General features: G+C 37.7%; 1 protein-coding gene across 1 annotated transcript; it reads left to right on the top strand.

Annotated features, from left to right (window-relative positions):
* Positions 1-683: 683 nt before the first annotated feature.
* Positions 684-3,076, top strand: LOC149165355 (Ribosomal protein L34e superfamily protein). Its single transcript, XM_089432299.1, has 2 exons — positions 684-1,038; positions 1,526-3,076. The coding sequence occupies exon 2, from the start codon at positions 1,599-1,601 to the stop codon at positions 2,286-2,288; it is 690 nt and encodes a 229-aa protein (XP_089288425.1). The 5' UTR covers positions 684-1,038; positions 1,526-1,598; the 3' UTR covers positions 2,289-3,076.
* Positions 3,077-16,281: the final 13,205 nt, after the last annotated feature.

Genomic DNA, 16,281 nt, shown 5'->3' with positions numbered 1-16,281 from the left:
TCCCACCATCAAAAACAAAACATGCAAACACTGCCTCTACAAGATTTTTTGAATTCTTTTTGCCCGGATTCAGACCACTTTTAGCCGTCCTAGCGAAACCACTTTTAACCATCCAAACAATTCCTCTCCCTCAGTAGAGGCCTCCTTCCCCTCAATTTATTTTGAAATTCTAATTTACAATAAATGAATCCAAATTATTCCAAAGTGTGTAATTTTAAAACTCTTCCAAATTATTCCAAAGTGTGTAATTTTAAAACTCTTCCAAATTATTCCAAAGTGTGTAATTTTAAAACTCTTTTTTAATTAAAATATAAAAACAATTAATTTTTATAAAATAATCAGCTTTACTTTTAAATCGAAATTTATAAGATTCAAGTCAAACTCAAACTGATCACATATTTAATTATAAATAATAATGATTCCTTTTGCTTATTTCACCTAAAAGAAGAGAAATTTGAATCTTACACTTCTCTATGAGAAATTTTACTATTATCATCATAATTTCAATGGACTGAATTTCGGCAAATGAATTTTGGCAGAGAAGAAGTCAAAGGTAACAACCAATGGGAATCATTGATGACCGGTTAAAATCAAAATAAGGTAACTACTCCAAGAATATCATATATTTATATAATTTTCTAATACAGAGCAGCGGAAAATAAGGAGTTAAAATAAGAAAACCTGTCTCATTGAGCTTTCATGTTTGGTGCAGAGACGTGTACGGTCGATCTTATTTACGTAAAATAGTTGAAAAATTCACAATTAAATGACATACGCGCAGGCTCCCAAAGTCATCCTTTTCGTCTCCACCTTCTGATATTAATATTATCGTCCATCAATCAATTAACAATTGCAGTTATACGCGTGGTGTGGTGTTGGTTGAGTCTGGAAAAGATGATATCTTCTACCTGATATCCCTTTAATTCTCCTTTATTCATTGATCAGGCTGTGTCGGCGTCCAAAATCGTTTTTCAATTTCTCTCCGGCGCATCAGGGGGACTCGCGCGAGCTCAAATTCGGCGGAATTCGGCTTACCAGGTGAAATTTGAATTGATTTTGAAGGTTTTTAGGTCAGCAGGGAAGGAATTTTGGCTAATTTGAATCTCTGAACGGATCTGTTGAGAAACCCCATAATTCTGTCCCGATCGGGGCAAGAGACTGCTTTTTGCTGCCTTTTGGCGGTGCACAAACCATTTAATTCGCATAATTATACGAACTTTACCTTCGACGGGGTTTGTAATTCATTTCTTGGAAGCTTCCATAGTGAATACCTAAATTAAGGGCTTTTCTTGACACAGAAACCCTTGATTTTTGGAATTACTCTATCTTATTGGTTCGTCTGCGTCTGTGATATATTCTATGAAACCCTTGGTATAGGGCTAACGAAGGACGGTCAAATACAGAGGAAAATACCATTGATTCTTGTGAATTATAGCTTTAATCTGCTGAGTGTGGTGTTTTCTTGGGCATAGAAACCCTTAATTTGCAGAATTACTTATCTCTATTAATCAAACCCTCGGTGCAGGGTTCCTGGAGGAAGATAAATTACAGAGGAAAAGGCTGTTAATTCTCGTGAATTGTCGCTTTATTCCGCTTCAATGGTTGATTGCCGTAGTTTGATCGAATTCTGCAAGGCTTTCGAGCAGCACCGCAACATGGCCAATTCGTTGACCCTCAGCGAGCAGGCGGCTTTCTCCCGACATAATAATCACCACCGCCAGCGGAAGCAGCATAATTCCAACAATCTGCTGGCTCATCCTCTCTGCGAGCAATCCCCCTCTGCAGCGGTTGATATCATCATATTGGTTCTGGTACTCGGTGCCTGTGGATTTCTTTTTACGCCTTATTTCAAGTACGTCTGTAATGAGGCTGCTGAGATTCTTCCTGCTACCTTTCTGTTGATCGGCGATATTATCTATCATGCACCTATCGCCTATGCGTCTGGGGCGATCTTGATGTTTGTTCTTGTCATTGCGGCATGGGAAATCTACCAGTACAAATCGAGGAAATGCGAAAATCCACATTGCAGGGGGTTAAGGAAGGCGGTGGAGTTCGATATTCAGCTGGAATCAGAGGAGTGCGTGAAGACCTTACCGCCATCGCCGGAGGATTTGGTGGGAAGTGGGCAATTGGAATTGGGAGAGGATCACGAGGAACTGGAGGCAGAGCTCAGGCGGATGGCACCTCTAAATGGAAGAGCTGTCCTTATTTTTCGATTGCCGTGTGGATGCCCTGCAGGCCGCATGGAGGTCTGGGGCCCCAAAAAGCCTCGGAAATCCAAAAAGTAATATTTAACTAGGAGAAAGCTGAATTAGAATGACAAGAGGGAGGGGGGAAGTGTCCACTGGATATAATCTGGCTGGCTTGTCTGCAACAGTAAGATTAGATTGACTTGTATGAGATTTTGAGAATAGAGCATAGCTTTTGGTGACTTTCTTTCAGTCAATTTGAGGATCTGATAGCAAACGTTGTTTCAATGACCTGACCATGAGTGAAGGCTTTACGTTGATGGACAAAGCTCCGTTTTTCCACAGTGATCTGATTTTGAATCTTGTTATGAAAGAATGGCACGGTACTGAATTAGTCAAACAGTTGTCTATTAGATCAAGTTATGCCCCTGATTTTGAAGGTTGATCAGGGTATAAAGGGAAACTGGCTAGATCTATGGGGTAGATTGCCAGTGATACAACTGTCACATGCGACAGACCTTCAACAATGGTATGATGACCCAGCTTTGTTCTCTGCATATATTAGCAAGTTCCTTCTACACTGTTGAAACTGGAAATTCCATGTTGCAGAAGGCAGTGTTTCTTTGATACAGCTCTCCTGTCTTCCCAAATTTGTACGATGCTTTTCCTTTGATGCATGTGCCTGATAGGTCTTCAGATTGTGCGAGGGATACTTGCCCTTTTGTCATTTTTTCTTCAGCTTTCTCCACTCGTTATGATCAGTATACTGAAGGTCGGTTAAGCCCTCTTAAATAAGTGACTCCAGAAGTCTAATATTACATAAAATGGAAACTTTGTTCTCTTCTCCATTTAGGAGCAGCATTAATGATAATACCAAACATTTTAAATCGGTTTGCATCAACGTTGTGGATAAATTTGGAAATTGATGGCCTCGAGTAAAAGGGTGTGAACCATAAAATTTATTTCTAGTGTCAGCTCCTGCATGGAAAGCTAATTCAACGGCAAAATTATTTGAATAAATTAGATATCTTGGACCAGGAAGTCATTGTTTAATACAGGGAAATGATCTATTTTGAGTGATCGTTTTAGCTAGGAGATTGTAAGTATTAAGGGTGTTTTATTTCTGTAGCAATATTTTACATGCTTTAAAATATTTAAACCGTGTTTGTATGTTTGAATTGGTTTAGCTTTCAAGCCTGTAACTTTGTGGTCTGAACATGAAATTTCAGTGGCAGTCATAGACCATGAGAGACTTACGCATGTGTATTCGTGAATCTGTTTATCGTAATTAAGTGCACAGAAGATTAAAAAGTCTTTATGCATAGCATATTCCATTTATGCACACCTGTAATATATCGCTCTTGTTAAGTCAGCATTCTACCACATTCCAATGTAAGATTGCAGGTCACTTTGCTTAATACGTGAACTTTTTGTTTTTATGCAAAACCTGGATATCATGTTGTATGCATTTATTTTGATGTCACAAATCATTTATAGTTAAATTTATTTTTCTATGGTTGCTTAATCAGATTTCTTCCAACTTGTGGAATTGAATTGAATTCTGTAGTTAAAATCCCTCAGAAATCCAGAGTAACAGTGCAACTAGGGTGAAGCTGAATTAGAATGACAAGAGGGCAGGTTTTCCACAGGCTCTATTCTAATCTCTTATGTTTGCAACAACAAGATTAGGCTGACTTTTGAAATTTTGGGAATAGAAGCATATGTTTTTGTGACTTCTTTGCTCAGTCAATTCAAAGATCTGATAGCAAACATGCATTTAAAGCAGTGGTTATGTTTAAGGGTGTCATTCTGAAGGAGGGGAGCTCTTGCCTTGCACAGTGGAGTCATTTTGTTTCTTGTTATGAAATAATGGCATGGTATTGAATTAGTCAACAGTTGTCCATCAAATCAGTGATTCAGCATGTACTGGAACATATGTGGTAGATTTTTATTAGCACAGCTGGCAGATGCATCAGACCTTTGATAATTGTATGATGGCACAACTTTGTTCTCTAATGGTGCTAGCTTGTTCCTTTTATGTTGTCAAGATTGGAAATTCCAAGTTGCAGAAGCTAGTGTTTCAGTGATGGAACTCTTCCGTCTTCAGAAACTTGTAAGGTGCTTTTCCTTTGATGCATGTGTCTGGATAGACCTTCAATATTGCCAAAGGTACTTGCCTTTTATCATTTTTTCTTCAGATTTCTTCACTTATTATGATAAAGTATACTGAAGGTTGGTTCCTCTTAAATAAGTGACTGCAGAAGTATTAACATTACATGAATTGGGATCTTTGTTCTTTTCTCCATTTTGGAACAGCATTAATGGTAATTTCAAACATTTGAAATCTGTTTGCAATGTGCATTAATATTGTTCAGTGATTTGGAAATTGATGGGCTTAAATAAAGGATGTGAAGTGTAGAACTCATATATAGTGTTAGGTACACTGTGGAATGACATATCAAGGGCAAAATCATTTGAATAAATTAGAAATCTTGCACTGGAAAGTCATGGTTTGAATAGGATGAAATTCATGTATTTTGGATGACCCTTTTAGATGTAACTAAAGGTGTTTCATTTTTGTGGCAAGGTTGTGACTTATGTTTTTAAATATTTAAACTGTCTGTATATTTGAAATGGTTAGCTTTTACGCGTACCTTTGTGGGTTTGGATATGAAATTTGAGTGGCAATCATAGATCATGAGAGATTTACAAATGTGAAATATATATGCAGGCATATGCTTATAGTAAAATTACAGAAAAATGCATGAGATGAAGAAATCTATGTGCAGAGGGGTATTCCAATTCCATCAATGCACACCTATAATATATTACTCTTGTTAAGTATGCAGACTACCAGATCCAATGTAGGATTAAAGGCTATGTTGTTCTAGGTATGAACTTGTGTATTTATACACAAAACCTGGATATATATGTTCTATGCATTTCTCATGTCACAAATCAATTTGTAGCTAAAAATATACCTTTTGTTGAATCAACTTTGTTCCAAATTGAGGAGTTGAATTCCTGAGAATATTTGGTACAAATCTCTTAGTCGATGGTTTGCAACTATCGCATGATACTGGAACTCCATAATGCTCGTCTAAACAGTGGCACATTCTTTCTCCATATGTTGTCTGTCATTGCTGTCACTCATTCCATTAAGTTCCTAAGTCTTTATATATTGGCATCTATTTCATTTTTTTATTTGTAATATTAAAATAAATTGCACACACAAATTTCTTTGTTCTTTGTTTGTATATAGATTTTTCATTAGTTTCAGTTTCCATTTTAAAGTTTTCATCCAGGGATTGTCTTAGTGTGCAGAAGAAACTGATTAATGTTTGATCTAATTGTAGACATGAAACCATCTGTTGATTCCTATTTAGTGAGTGATTGGATATACTTGGATAGAAATAATCATAAAAAACAGATGTAGCAAACTAGTGCAGCAGATTAGGTGTGGTTAATTTCTGTTAACCTACAGACTTATTGAAGGGGTGATGTACTGTTATATGGAATATCTTCCACACATGTCAACATGATGAATACTTTTGCAGCTCAATTGTATTTGGACTCTCTGGTTATGCTTGCTAGCACAGGTGCACAATGAGAAGATTCTTCTGATAGATTCCATAAATATGTTGGATCTTGCGATTATACATAGCAACAAAGACAAATGACTGAATCTTAACTATTGAAAAGCTTTAAGTAGTTCACTTTCCAATTAGAGAGAAGATAATGTACATTTATTGGCATTTTTCATATTCTGTAGTGTGGTTTGTTAATGACATGCAATGTTTCATTTCGAAAGAGCAGTATTGGTTTTTGTAACAACTATAATTTGCCTTGACAAATGGACATGTGTTGACCATTCTAGTCTGTCTCGTGAACTTTGTGGAAATACAATGGTCTAATTGATAAAGCATCTGCCTGTATGAATGCCATGTCAGGTATTCAATATCATCCATTCATACCCATTGGAAATTGCTTTTTCAAAGGAAAACCTTGTGGGCAACCCAGGGATGCTTCCCCACATTTGTGGATTGCATCCTTGGTAAAGTCGTTGCTGTAGACCAGTTTGTCTCATCCAGGGGGATTCAATCTGGGCACCTGCTATCACAGAACTAGCCAAATGCCCAACAACATTGGCCACAACTGGTTAAGCTAACCCCTTGGGCTAATACTCATTGGAATTTTGCTTCCACTACAACTGTGATTTACATTTCCTTTGAACATTTTCGATTTGATAAATTCTGATGGGTTGATATGTATCTCAGATTGCAAGTCCATCATTGATAACACAAACCAGCGAAACACCACTGTAATTAGCATTAATACACAGAATCAATGGATAAAAGAAAAACAGTAAAGGTACCTCATTCTTCACTGATAGAAACATGGGACATATGCTCCATTTCATATCGCACATCATCACACAAAGGATAGCTTTGTGTTTCTAGTGGGGTGGAAAAATCCACTACAGGAGTTCATAGTTTGTTTAGGTGTCATGGCTAGATTAAATAACCCTATCCCTAACAGTCATTGCCAGTTAATCTAGGACCCATTGATTGTATACACTTAATGGCATTGATGACCACCAAAAGGGCCACTAAATAACCTCACACTAACCACCAAAGTGGGCGATAATTGTGCATGGGGTGATTCACAAATGATTGTAAAGTCAAGCCTAACCATCATTCCACCAATACCCCTCTTAAGCTTGACTTGGGTTTAAAGAAGGCAAAGGTGGGATAAAGAATGTATTTGACCAAGTAAAATATTACATCCCAACACCCTCTTTTAATGTTCACTTGGAAAAGATGTGTTATAAAGACATGGCTAGATGTTGACTACAACCTAACCATGATGAGGCACAAGCGAGCACTTAAAGGAGAGTCCATATGTAGCATTGTAGCCTCCAAAACACCTTCACTTGAACCTCTTTAAAAAACAATGAAGCAAACACAAGTTCAAATGGAGCATAGGCATGAATGATTAAAGGAAGGAATCAAATTCCCATCTCTGGCAACTGGGGCGAAGGTCTCCTCATAGTCTATTCCTTCTTTTTGCGCATACCCCTTTGCCACGAATCTAGCCTTATACTTTTCTACACTGCCATTTGTAGCGTACTTGATCTTGTAGATCCACCTGGAACCCACAACTGATCTGTTCTCTGGTCTAGGCACCACCTCTCAAACATCATTTGTCATGATAGAATTGTATTCTTCTACCATGGCATCCACCCACACTTGATGTTGTGCAGCTTCCTGAAAACTGGAGGGTTTTGCAACCTGAGCCACAAAAGGCTTGGTATCTGTCAAGTTGCCTGTGCTGCCTCTTGTTGGTTCTAGGAGCTTTGACAAACTCTTCTGCTTCCTTCAAGGTCTGATGCACTTCCCTACTGGTCCTACCACTGGTAGTGGGAGGTTCAATCTATTCCTCTATCTGTACCTGCAACTCTGTTTGCTGAGAACTTCCTGGATCTCTTGCTCCTGAGGAGATGTTGGTCGCTAGTCACTGTACTCGAATCCTATCACTGACCCCCTACTTGTTCTACCTATAGTCCCTACTGTTGTTGGACCTAAGGAACCTCTGATGATTGATCTCCTGCATGCATCCCTCGAGATTTTCTGAAAGCTCCGTCTTCCATGAACTTTACATCTCGCCTCACTACAATCTTCCTGTTGCCAGGAACGTAGATTCTGTATTCCTTTGAGGTCTCTCTATATCCTACGAGATACCCCTTTTCTGTAGTTTGATCCAACTTATTGCGCTTCTCATCTGGAATGTGGCAATAGGCCACACTCCCAAATATCCTCAAATGACTTACCTCAGGTTTCTTCTCGGTGAAGACTCCCTCTGGCGTTTTCTTCCCCAAACCCTTGTGAGGTGTTCTGTTTTGAATGTTCACTATTGTGTTGCATGCTTTTGCCCATAGGAACCTAGATAAATCCACAAAAATACACTCAGAGAATTATTTTTCCACGAAAATTGCTCACTTAGCAAAAAGACTGCGCAACCTCTCTCGGGTTTCGAATTGTTGCCTAAGCAGTGTTTTCGAAATTCTTCCTCCGTTTGCCACTGAGTTCTTCCTGCTTTACCAGTGCTCTGATACCATGTGAACATTTAGAGATCCCGAATCCTTATTGCAATAACTGATAAGATTTCTTCTATTTGTTAAATTACTTAAACAAATTATTTGTAGTTTTCTACGACAAATATAAAAATACATACACTGCAGCATTCACAAATAAAATTTTGTGGAAAATAAATACAAGGAAAATACTAGCGCATATATAACCACAGTGACAGTTTTTTTTGGACAATTGTCCCTGGAAAAACCCAATGTGGGAAAATCAGTGCAGCAAATGAGGGTTTCTTTTATTAATTTTCAGTGATAATTTTCTTTACAAGACAAAAGAGAGGAAGAATCACTGAGAGAAATTTACTGGTGAATTTTTCATACTCCACAACGTTTTCTGACCCTGAAGAGGACCTCCCGCTTCTTTCGCTGGCCCTTTTGCGTCATTCTTTGCGCAGTGATTGTGTAGGCCTTACGTTAACCCTTCTGCTGCGCTGACCTGTGTCACTCCTCTGTGCTGCCTCCTCCAGATTTGTCCTGTACTCTCAGATTATGCTGATGCCCTCTCTCTCCCACCTGCAACTCACTCTCTTAGTCGATTTTCTTTTGGCGAACTTTAGCTATTGAGAAAATTGATCTGCTTGAGCAACTGAGTATCTGCCTTGTTGTGTTCTCCATCTACCCATCGACTTTTTCTTATAATCCTCCGTTGGAGCACCAACGGTCAAGATTAAAACATAATCGATGGCTAAGATTAACTAGAAATCAATCCATGTCTTTTTCTAGAAGATTCTCACCATGACTTAATTAATACCCTTTAATTAACCAGATTTCCTAAGTTTAGACTTAGGGAACCATTTAAAAAGGTTAATTATTTTAATTAAGTCGTCTTTAGGTGGAATTTCTAGAAACAATTTCTGGGTTTTAGAGAATACATGTATTCTAGCCTCTCCACAAAATTTCGTGGCTAGAACACATCGAATGCTACAAAAATCAACAAAGAGCATGCTGAAACCAAGAGTGATTGGACGAAGATGCTATTAAGGAAAGAGTTTGAAGGTCAACAAGAGGGCTCCAATCACACAAACCAAGAATATCATTGAATTCAAGAATGATTCAATGAAGCTTAAGTACCAATGATCAATAATGATGCTTCAAAGCAAAGAATCAAAGATAGTTGACCATGCACCTTTTTGGGCAAGAGGGTCAACTCAGCGAGTGCTTCAAGTAGCACACAAAACAAGATGATCTTCTCATTATAAAGTGCACAAATGCCAAACAAAGCAACAAATAGAAGTGAGCAAAGAAATTGTCCAATGGAGATTGTTGCTACTACCAATCAGTCAATGAGAGTAATAAGCACTGTATAGATGTAGAGTTGATGGCACAAGTTGATATGATATTCTCAAGCAAGTGCTCAATTGTTGCCATGACCAAATGTCAGTCCAACCACAATAGGTTCTAGAAGTTGATATCTATTAAAGATCTTGCCTTTTTATGCCTCTTCAGATTTGTAAGAAGCATTGCTAGGATACCAATAGGAATTACCGTACTTAGATGGAGAGCGAGAGTGCCTTCAATAACAGTGATTTTGGTACTGATAGTGCTGAGATGGATGGTAAAGATTGTGTTGCTTGTTAAGCAAAAGTTGTAGCATGCAGTTCCTATGATTCAATATTAGAAGAATTGTCTAAATAGATTGAAGCTTTGACATATCATCACTAGATGAATTAGCATATGGTGTAGAATTTGTTTTCTGCAAAACAATGCTATATGAAGCAACATGTTCAAGGTATGGTTCTTGTTAAACAATCATTGCACAAGGATCAGGGTGACTTGCAATTAGCGACGAAGACTCAAAATATCTAAGGTCTTTTCTTGTTGGTTCTCATTTGATGCTCAATATAAGTGTATGAATACAGTGTTCTTGTTTACCAACTCCACCACTTGTATATCCCATTTGATGAAGTAATTTCGAGACAGTCCCCCTAGTATGCTACTCAAAGTTAGGGGAAAACGACCCTTGGGTAGCTAGTAATCAGTAAGAGAAAATGGCAAAACAATACTATATGAAGCAACATGTTCAAGGTATGGTTCTTGTTAAACAATCATTGCACAAGGATCAGGGTGACTTGCAATTAGCGACGAAGACTCAAAATATCTAAGGCCTTTTCTTGTTGGTTCTCATTTGATGCTCAATATAAGTGTATGAATACAGTGTTCTTGTTTACCAACTCCACCACTTGTATATCCCATTTGATGAAGTAATTTCGAGACAGTCCCCCTAGTATGCTACTCAAAGTTAGGGGAAAACGACCCTTGGGTAGCTAGTAATCAGTAAGAGAAAATGGCATCAAATGAAGATCGAACATCCTTTTGAAAGGTGTCAAGTAAGTCTTCCTTCTCCCTTAATTCTTTCATGAGTGTTTTGACAAGCAAGATCTAAGGTTTCTTCCATCTCATTAATATGCAAAGTTCAGTGATCAACTTGTTCATGATACTTCTTAGAAGCATTAGCAACAAGACTAGAATCTCTATCAAAATAGTAAAACTTGTTTTGAACATTATCCATTAATTGTTCTTTAGTACCTCTTAAATCATTTAATTCTTTTACAAGATTTATATTGAGGCAATTCAAATTGGACTTGTTCCTTTCTTCCAACTGATCATTAAGTTGAGCAATAGAGTTTTGCCGATTGGCATTAATATCCTACAAAGAGGTAACTTCATTATGAAGTTGAGTATTACATTCCAGCAATAGAGAAACTTGCTCACTAAGTTTGGCAGTGGTGTTTTACAAAGAAGTAACATTCTTATCACAATATTTACAAATTAATTCTTCTTTTGTACAGAACGATTCAGTTTCTTCATCACTAAGATCATCCACGGCGGAAAATATTTGAGTTCTTTGCAACTGTATATGGTGGGCAAAAGGTGCATGAAGTGTGAGAGTTCCTGTTAAATTAAAAATATTTTTTCCTTCTTCAAAATAATGTATAAGTAGGAAAAAGGTGCATGAAGTGTATGAGTGATCTTTAGAGGAAAAATATTTCCGTCCTGCCACCCACCAACCTGCTCCCTCCGACTGTTTTCTTCAAGGTTTGATCTTCCTGAAAAACGACTTTAGTTTTAAAGGAAATATAAGGAATATCCTAAGATAATAATACAAACTAAAGGTTTTAACTTTTCAAATAAGTGGACAAACTCACATATACTTTTTTCACCCAAAAAACATTATGCATTTTTCACCAAAAAATCAGGTATAATAGATTATTTTCAAACCTTCACAATAGTGCTGGCTGTTAGACCAGGCTCACTGTAGCTCCACATAAATTCTACCAGCAACTAAAAAAATGCTGTGATGCATGCTTCCACTTTGGGTGTGGGAGGTCTGATCTACAAACTGGAGTGAGGGAAACAAAATCACATGGAGGCTTCACACTGTGAGCAGTTTGCTGCTATTGATGTCAGCCTTTTACCTTGTATAGCTCAGATATCCTTCTCCACAGAACGAAGGCACACACAGTCAGCAAGTACATCAGCTGGTCTGTAAAACGGCAGCAGAAAGGGTGCATTTAATGCAGGTCCATACAAAAGTAGTTATCAGTCAGCAGGTACAGCAGCAGAAAGGGTGCATTTAATGCAGGTCCATACAACAGCAGTTATGAGAGAAGTTTTCCTAGGCTCTTGTGGACAGTGGAGTTGAGGGAGGCGCAGTTATGTAGAAGAGAAGGGGCATATGCTTACTATATTTCCAGTTTTGCTACCTTAAGTTAAACTCAATTCATTGCTGTTCCAGGCCTAGAAAGTTCCAACTTCTAGTTTTTAAGTTTAGTTCTAGTGTAGCACAGTTCTGCTTTCAGTTTAGTTCTATTTTTATCATGAGTTATACTTAGAGTCTAGGCACTTTGCATAGTTAGTTATGATGCAGTTTCTAGGAGTATGGTTCTCCATGAGTGTACTATTCTAGATAGTCTCATGTGCAAGGTAGACACAGCAATCCAGGCTAGAATTAGGGTGTTAGGGTTAAAGTTTCTTACCTAACCTAAAGCGAACTGATTTAGGGTTTTTCACTGTGAACCGTAGCTGTGTTTCTTATTGTTTAAAAGAGATACAGGGTACACTGCTGAGATGGTTAGCAAGTTTTTGTTTTGAGCTATATCATTAGAGTTTATGTTTTCAGATTGTATAAAATAATAAAACAGTAATGCATATTTTCTGTTAGTGTTTTCAGCAGCATGTGTATGTAGGTTCTAGCAATTCAAAGATCGCGGTTTTCATAGGTTTCAGTTTTTAAGCTATCTAGGGTTTAGTTCTGGAGTGCAGATCTGCTTACCATGGTTTGAAAAATTTCACCAGTAGATTTGTTGGAAGGTTCAGCCTGGAATCATGCAGTAATAAAGAGTCCTTGATCAGTTCAGTATTAGGCCGGAAAAGACCCAATCTATGGCAGCAGATACACCATGCCCACTGGAAAAATGTAGGCTCGGGTAGTCTTAAAAAGGCACTGTGAATGGCAAGCTAAGGCTCACAGCCAATGCCCACTGTCATAAAGAGGAAACTATGTAGAAATTCATACATAGCTGTGTTGAACTTCTCGCTAGCCAGAGTCTGTAACACAGAATGACCTTGAAGATTTGCTGAAAACAGCTCAGAATTTGCTGAAAAACAAATAATAGGATTCTGAAAAAATCTGCAGCAAAAAATCTTTGGGGAGGATCCATTTCTTTTCATTTTCATTTTTGGCATTCCATTGTAAGCCCAGAGAATGCAAGCCAAAGCCTTTTATGTCATGTGGAGACCGTGTGTTTTGATACCCTAAACCTATTACAGTCAGCCATGGTTGGTCCTCTTAGACTCCACTCTTAGGTCCTTTTGTCCTATATAGGATTGGAGGGCTTAGGGTGGACCTACTTGAACACATGGTTTAGAGGAGCCATTGGTTTTGTAGGGTTGATCGCTATTTGTCGGGCTCGTCCAGCCCATGTCTTGAGCAAGCCTATGTCATTCCAACAATGGTCATATTTATTGAGTCTGTTTACATTCTCATTCATGTTACAATTCTCAATGTGACTGTAACAAACTTTCCAACATTTCACATTTCCCAATGCAGTTCATATATACCAATGCATATGATCCTGGGGGTCAAAAGTCAACAAAGGCTTAGATTCCTCATCAGGAAGATATCTTCAATCAAAGGTGGCTGTAGCCTGTACTCCTTTTGTGGCATGTGTGGACTCTTTTTGGACATATTGGGGTCAATCCTTGGTCAAATGAGGCACGTGATACATCAAAAGTCATCCACAATTTTTTTCTAGGGAAACTCCACGTGCTCACATTGGCAAATCAAGCAAGGTGTTGGAGATCTACCCTTTTGGCTCATTAAATGAGGGGATGACCACACATGTAAGGCTTTGGAGGGCTCCTTAAAGGGTTGAAAGTGATCTTTTGACCATGTATATGAAAGAAAAGGTTAATTATTCAATCAAAAATTAAGTGAGCAAGCAAAAAAGTGAAAAAGTACCTCAAATAAAGTGAAAAGGACCGAGTTGACCTCAACAAAGCAAGTGGTGGGTCATCTCAAGCCATGGGTTTTAAGAACAAATCAAGGGGACATTGGACCTAATATAGTCTTTTGAGGGTTCCTTTCAAGCAATTGAAGTCAAATTATATCTAGCAAACCTTAAATCAAGTCAAATCAAGCACATCAAGCCTCCTCCAAGCAAGGCTGAGCCTCCTTAGAAACCTAGCTATTTGGCCTATTTTATCAAATCTACCCACTTTTGTGGGAGTTTTTTCATGTAAAATTTATTTCTCGTTTTAAAGACTTAATCTTCGGGTTGTAGATAACAAGTCTTCTCATTATTTTTGGGAGAGGGTTTGAAGTAACCATTAGAAGCAAAATTATACAAAGCTAGTCCCTCCTTCCCATTTGGTCTATATGGTGAAAACGTGAGATCATTTTGCCATAATAAGAACTTCATTTGGTGCAAACACCTTATCTTGTGGATTGACTTTACCATTCTCTTTCTTTTTGGCCATTTGTTAGATATTGTGCTTTCATGAGGTTTTTGTAGGTCATTCCAAGCCACACAAAGCTTATGGATCGATCCATTGAGGGGCCACATAGTCACGTGGAAGAGGAAAGCTAGGAGGCTAGGTCTCACTTCCTTTTTGTTGGATTAGGGTTTTTAAAGTCTCATTGATGGACTAATCCTTATTGGGAGTTTCATATTCAAGGAAAAGATCTCTTCTAATTCCATAGTTGATCCATTTGCTGAAGGTATTTCAACAGGGAAATTGCTCCTAGTTGGGTTTGGACATTGATATCTCATCTTCGACAAGCGTGAGGGCGACTAGTTCTAGACTCTACAATCACTTTCTTGTCCGAAATTACAATGCCGATTTATAGAGCGTTGTGATCACAATCTAGTATTCGAGGAGGTAATTGACAAGGCAAAGGTTAGCCTCCCCTCACCACCATTTTATTAAAAAAATCTGAATAATTTTCCCTAAATTTTGTTTATATAAAAATAAAAAGATAAAAAATTATTGCACTGCCTTGAGTGCAATTTAAGATTTTTCAGCTAGTTTCATCACTTGAGTAGCACTTGAATCTTATCTAATTGGACCAAGGAAGGTATACCTTTTTGTCTTGTACAAGAAGGTTGATTTGAAGCAATTCAAGGAGCTGTACAAGGATTTTACAGGTCCTGCAAATTCAATTTACAATAGCAGATTTGCATGGTAAGTGAAACCCTCTCACAAGGGTTTTGAGCCTAAAGGTACAAATCTTCAAACCGTCAATTTTTATACACTTGCAGGCATTAATTGAATATTTTTAGAAGTGAATAATCAATCTCTAGTTTGTCGGAAATTAAATTTCTATATAAAATAAAATCTGAGTTTTTTGGTCCTAGTGGGGATTTGACCCCTCTTCATGAGTGATATTTTACGGATTTGGATATCTTACATATTACTCATTATTTTTTAAGTGCTGATTTGTTCATTTTGTTCATATTTTGTTGCCCTAACACTTCCACCTAATAATCTTACTTTATTTGAGCATTTTATTAGACTCGTGGGTGGTCTCAAAAGGAGGGTTAGCTTGTTGGTTTCTGCATTGTTTTATAGTTTTGCAGGTCTGAAGTATCATAAAAGAAAATTAATAGTTTATCTTCAGCGCCACAAACCAAGACCTACAACAAGGTATTTCATCTCAAGCTTGGTAAGGGCTTTCAACACTTAGTTATTGTGCTATCTGTAGGTTGATTTCTTACAATTAGAGTGGTTTCTCTTGCTGGTTTTCATTTTTTGCAATAGATTTTCATTTTCAGTATGGCAAGAAATCTAAAATTAATCCTAGACTTATCACCCAAGAGGTATTATAAGGCAATAGTCTACTAACTTGTGGTGGAGGATATTTAGTGTAGGGAAGCCTCCCCTGACTTTGTAGGAGTTTCCCTAAAGAGTGGGAACTCTTTTTGAGGTGACAGTGGGACTTGTTTTGTCTGGTAACACTTTAGCACCTCGTAGGGGCCTTAGCGAGATTGCTAGTTTGGGTGGTAGCAGGGTCTTCATTTTTTTCAGACACCCAATCCTTGGGATTATGGTAAATTGGTAAATATCTTTTGTAGATAGTTAATTTAGGAGAAATAGGACGAATTAGGAGAATGTGAAGAGTCATCGGACCTATTGGAAGATGAAACCAAAAGTCACATGACTTGTATTATATATCATACATTTAGATTTAAAAAGCTTCGATACCGCTATTAGGTTCGGAATGATTAACTCCATGCATAAAAAATGCTAAAGAGTCATCAGACCTATTGGAAGATGAAACCAAAAGTCACATCACACAGACACACACACACACACACACATATATATATATCATTCATGGAGTTATCAAAAAGCCTTGGCTCTGATACTATTATCAGTGTCAGAAAAGAGTTTTAGATTTTTTGAATAAAATTGTGGTGAGGTGAGGCTAAACTTTGCCTTGCAAAT

Source organism: Pinus tabuliformis, chromosome 5_1 (assembly GCF_031772625.1).
Source record: "Pinus tabuliformis cultivar Carrire ecotype Pingquan chromosome 5_1, CPIR1, whole genome shotgun sequence".
Classification (NCBI taxonomy): Eukaryota; Viridiplantae; Streptophyta; class Pinopsida; order Pinales; family Pinaceae; genus Pinus; species Pinus tabuliformis.
Note: the sequence above shows the minus strand (reverse complement) of the source record. Positions and strands in the feature narration are given on the sequence as shown.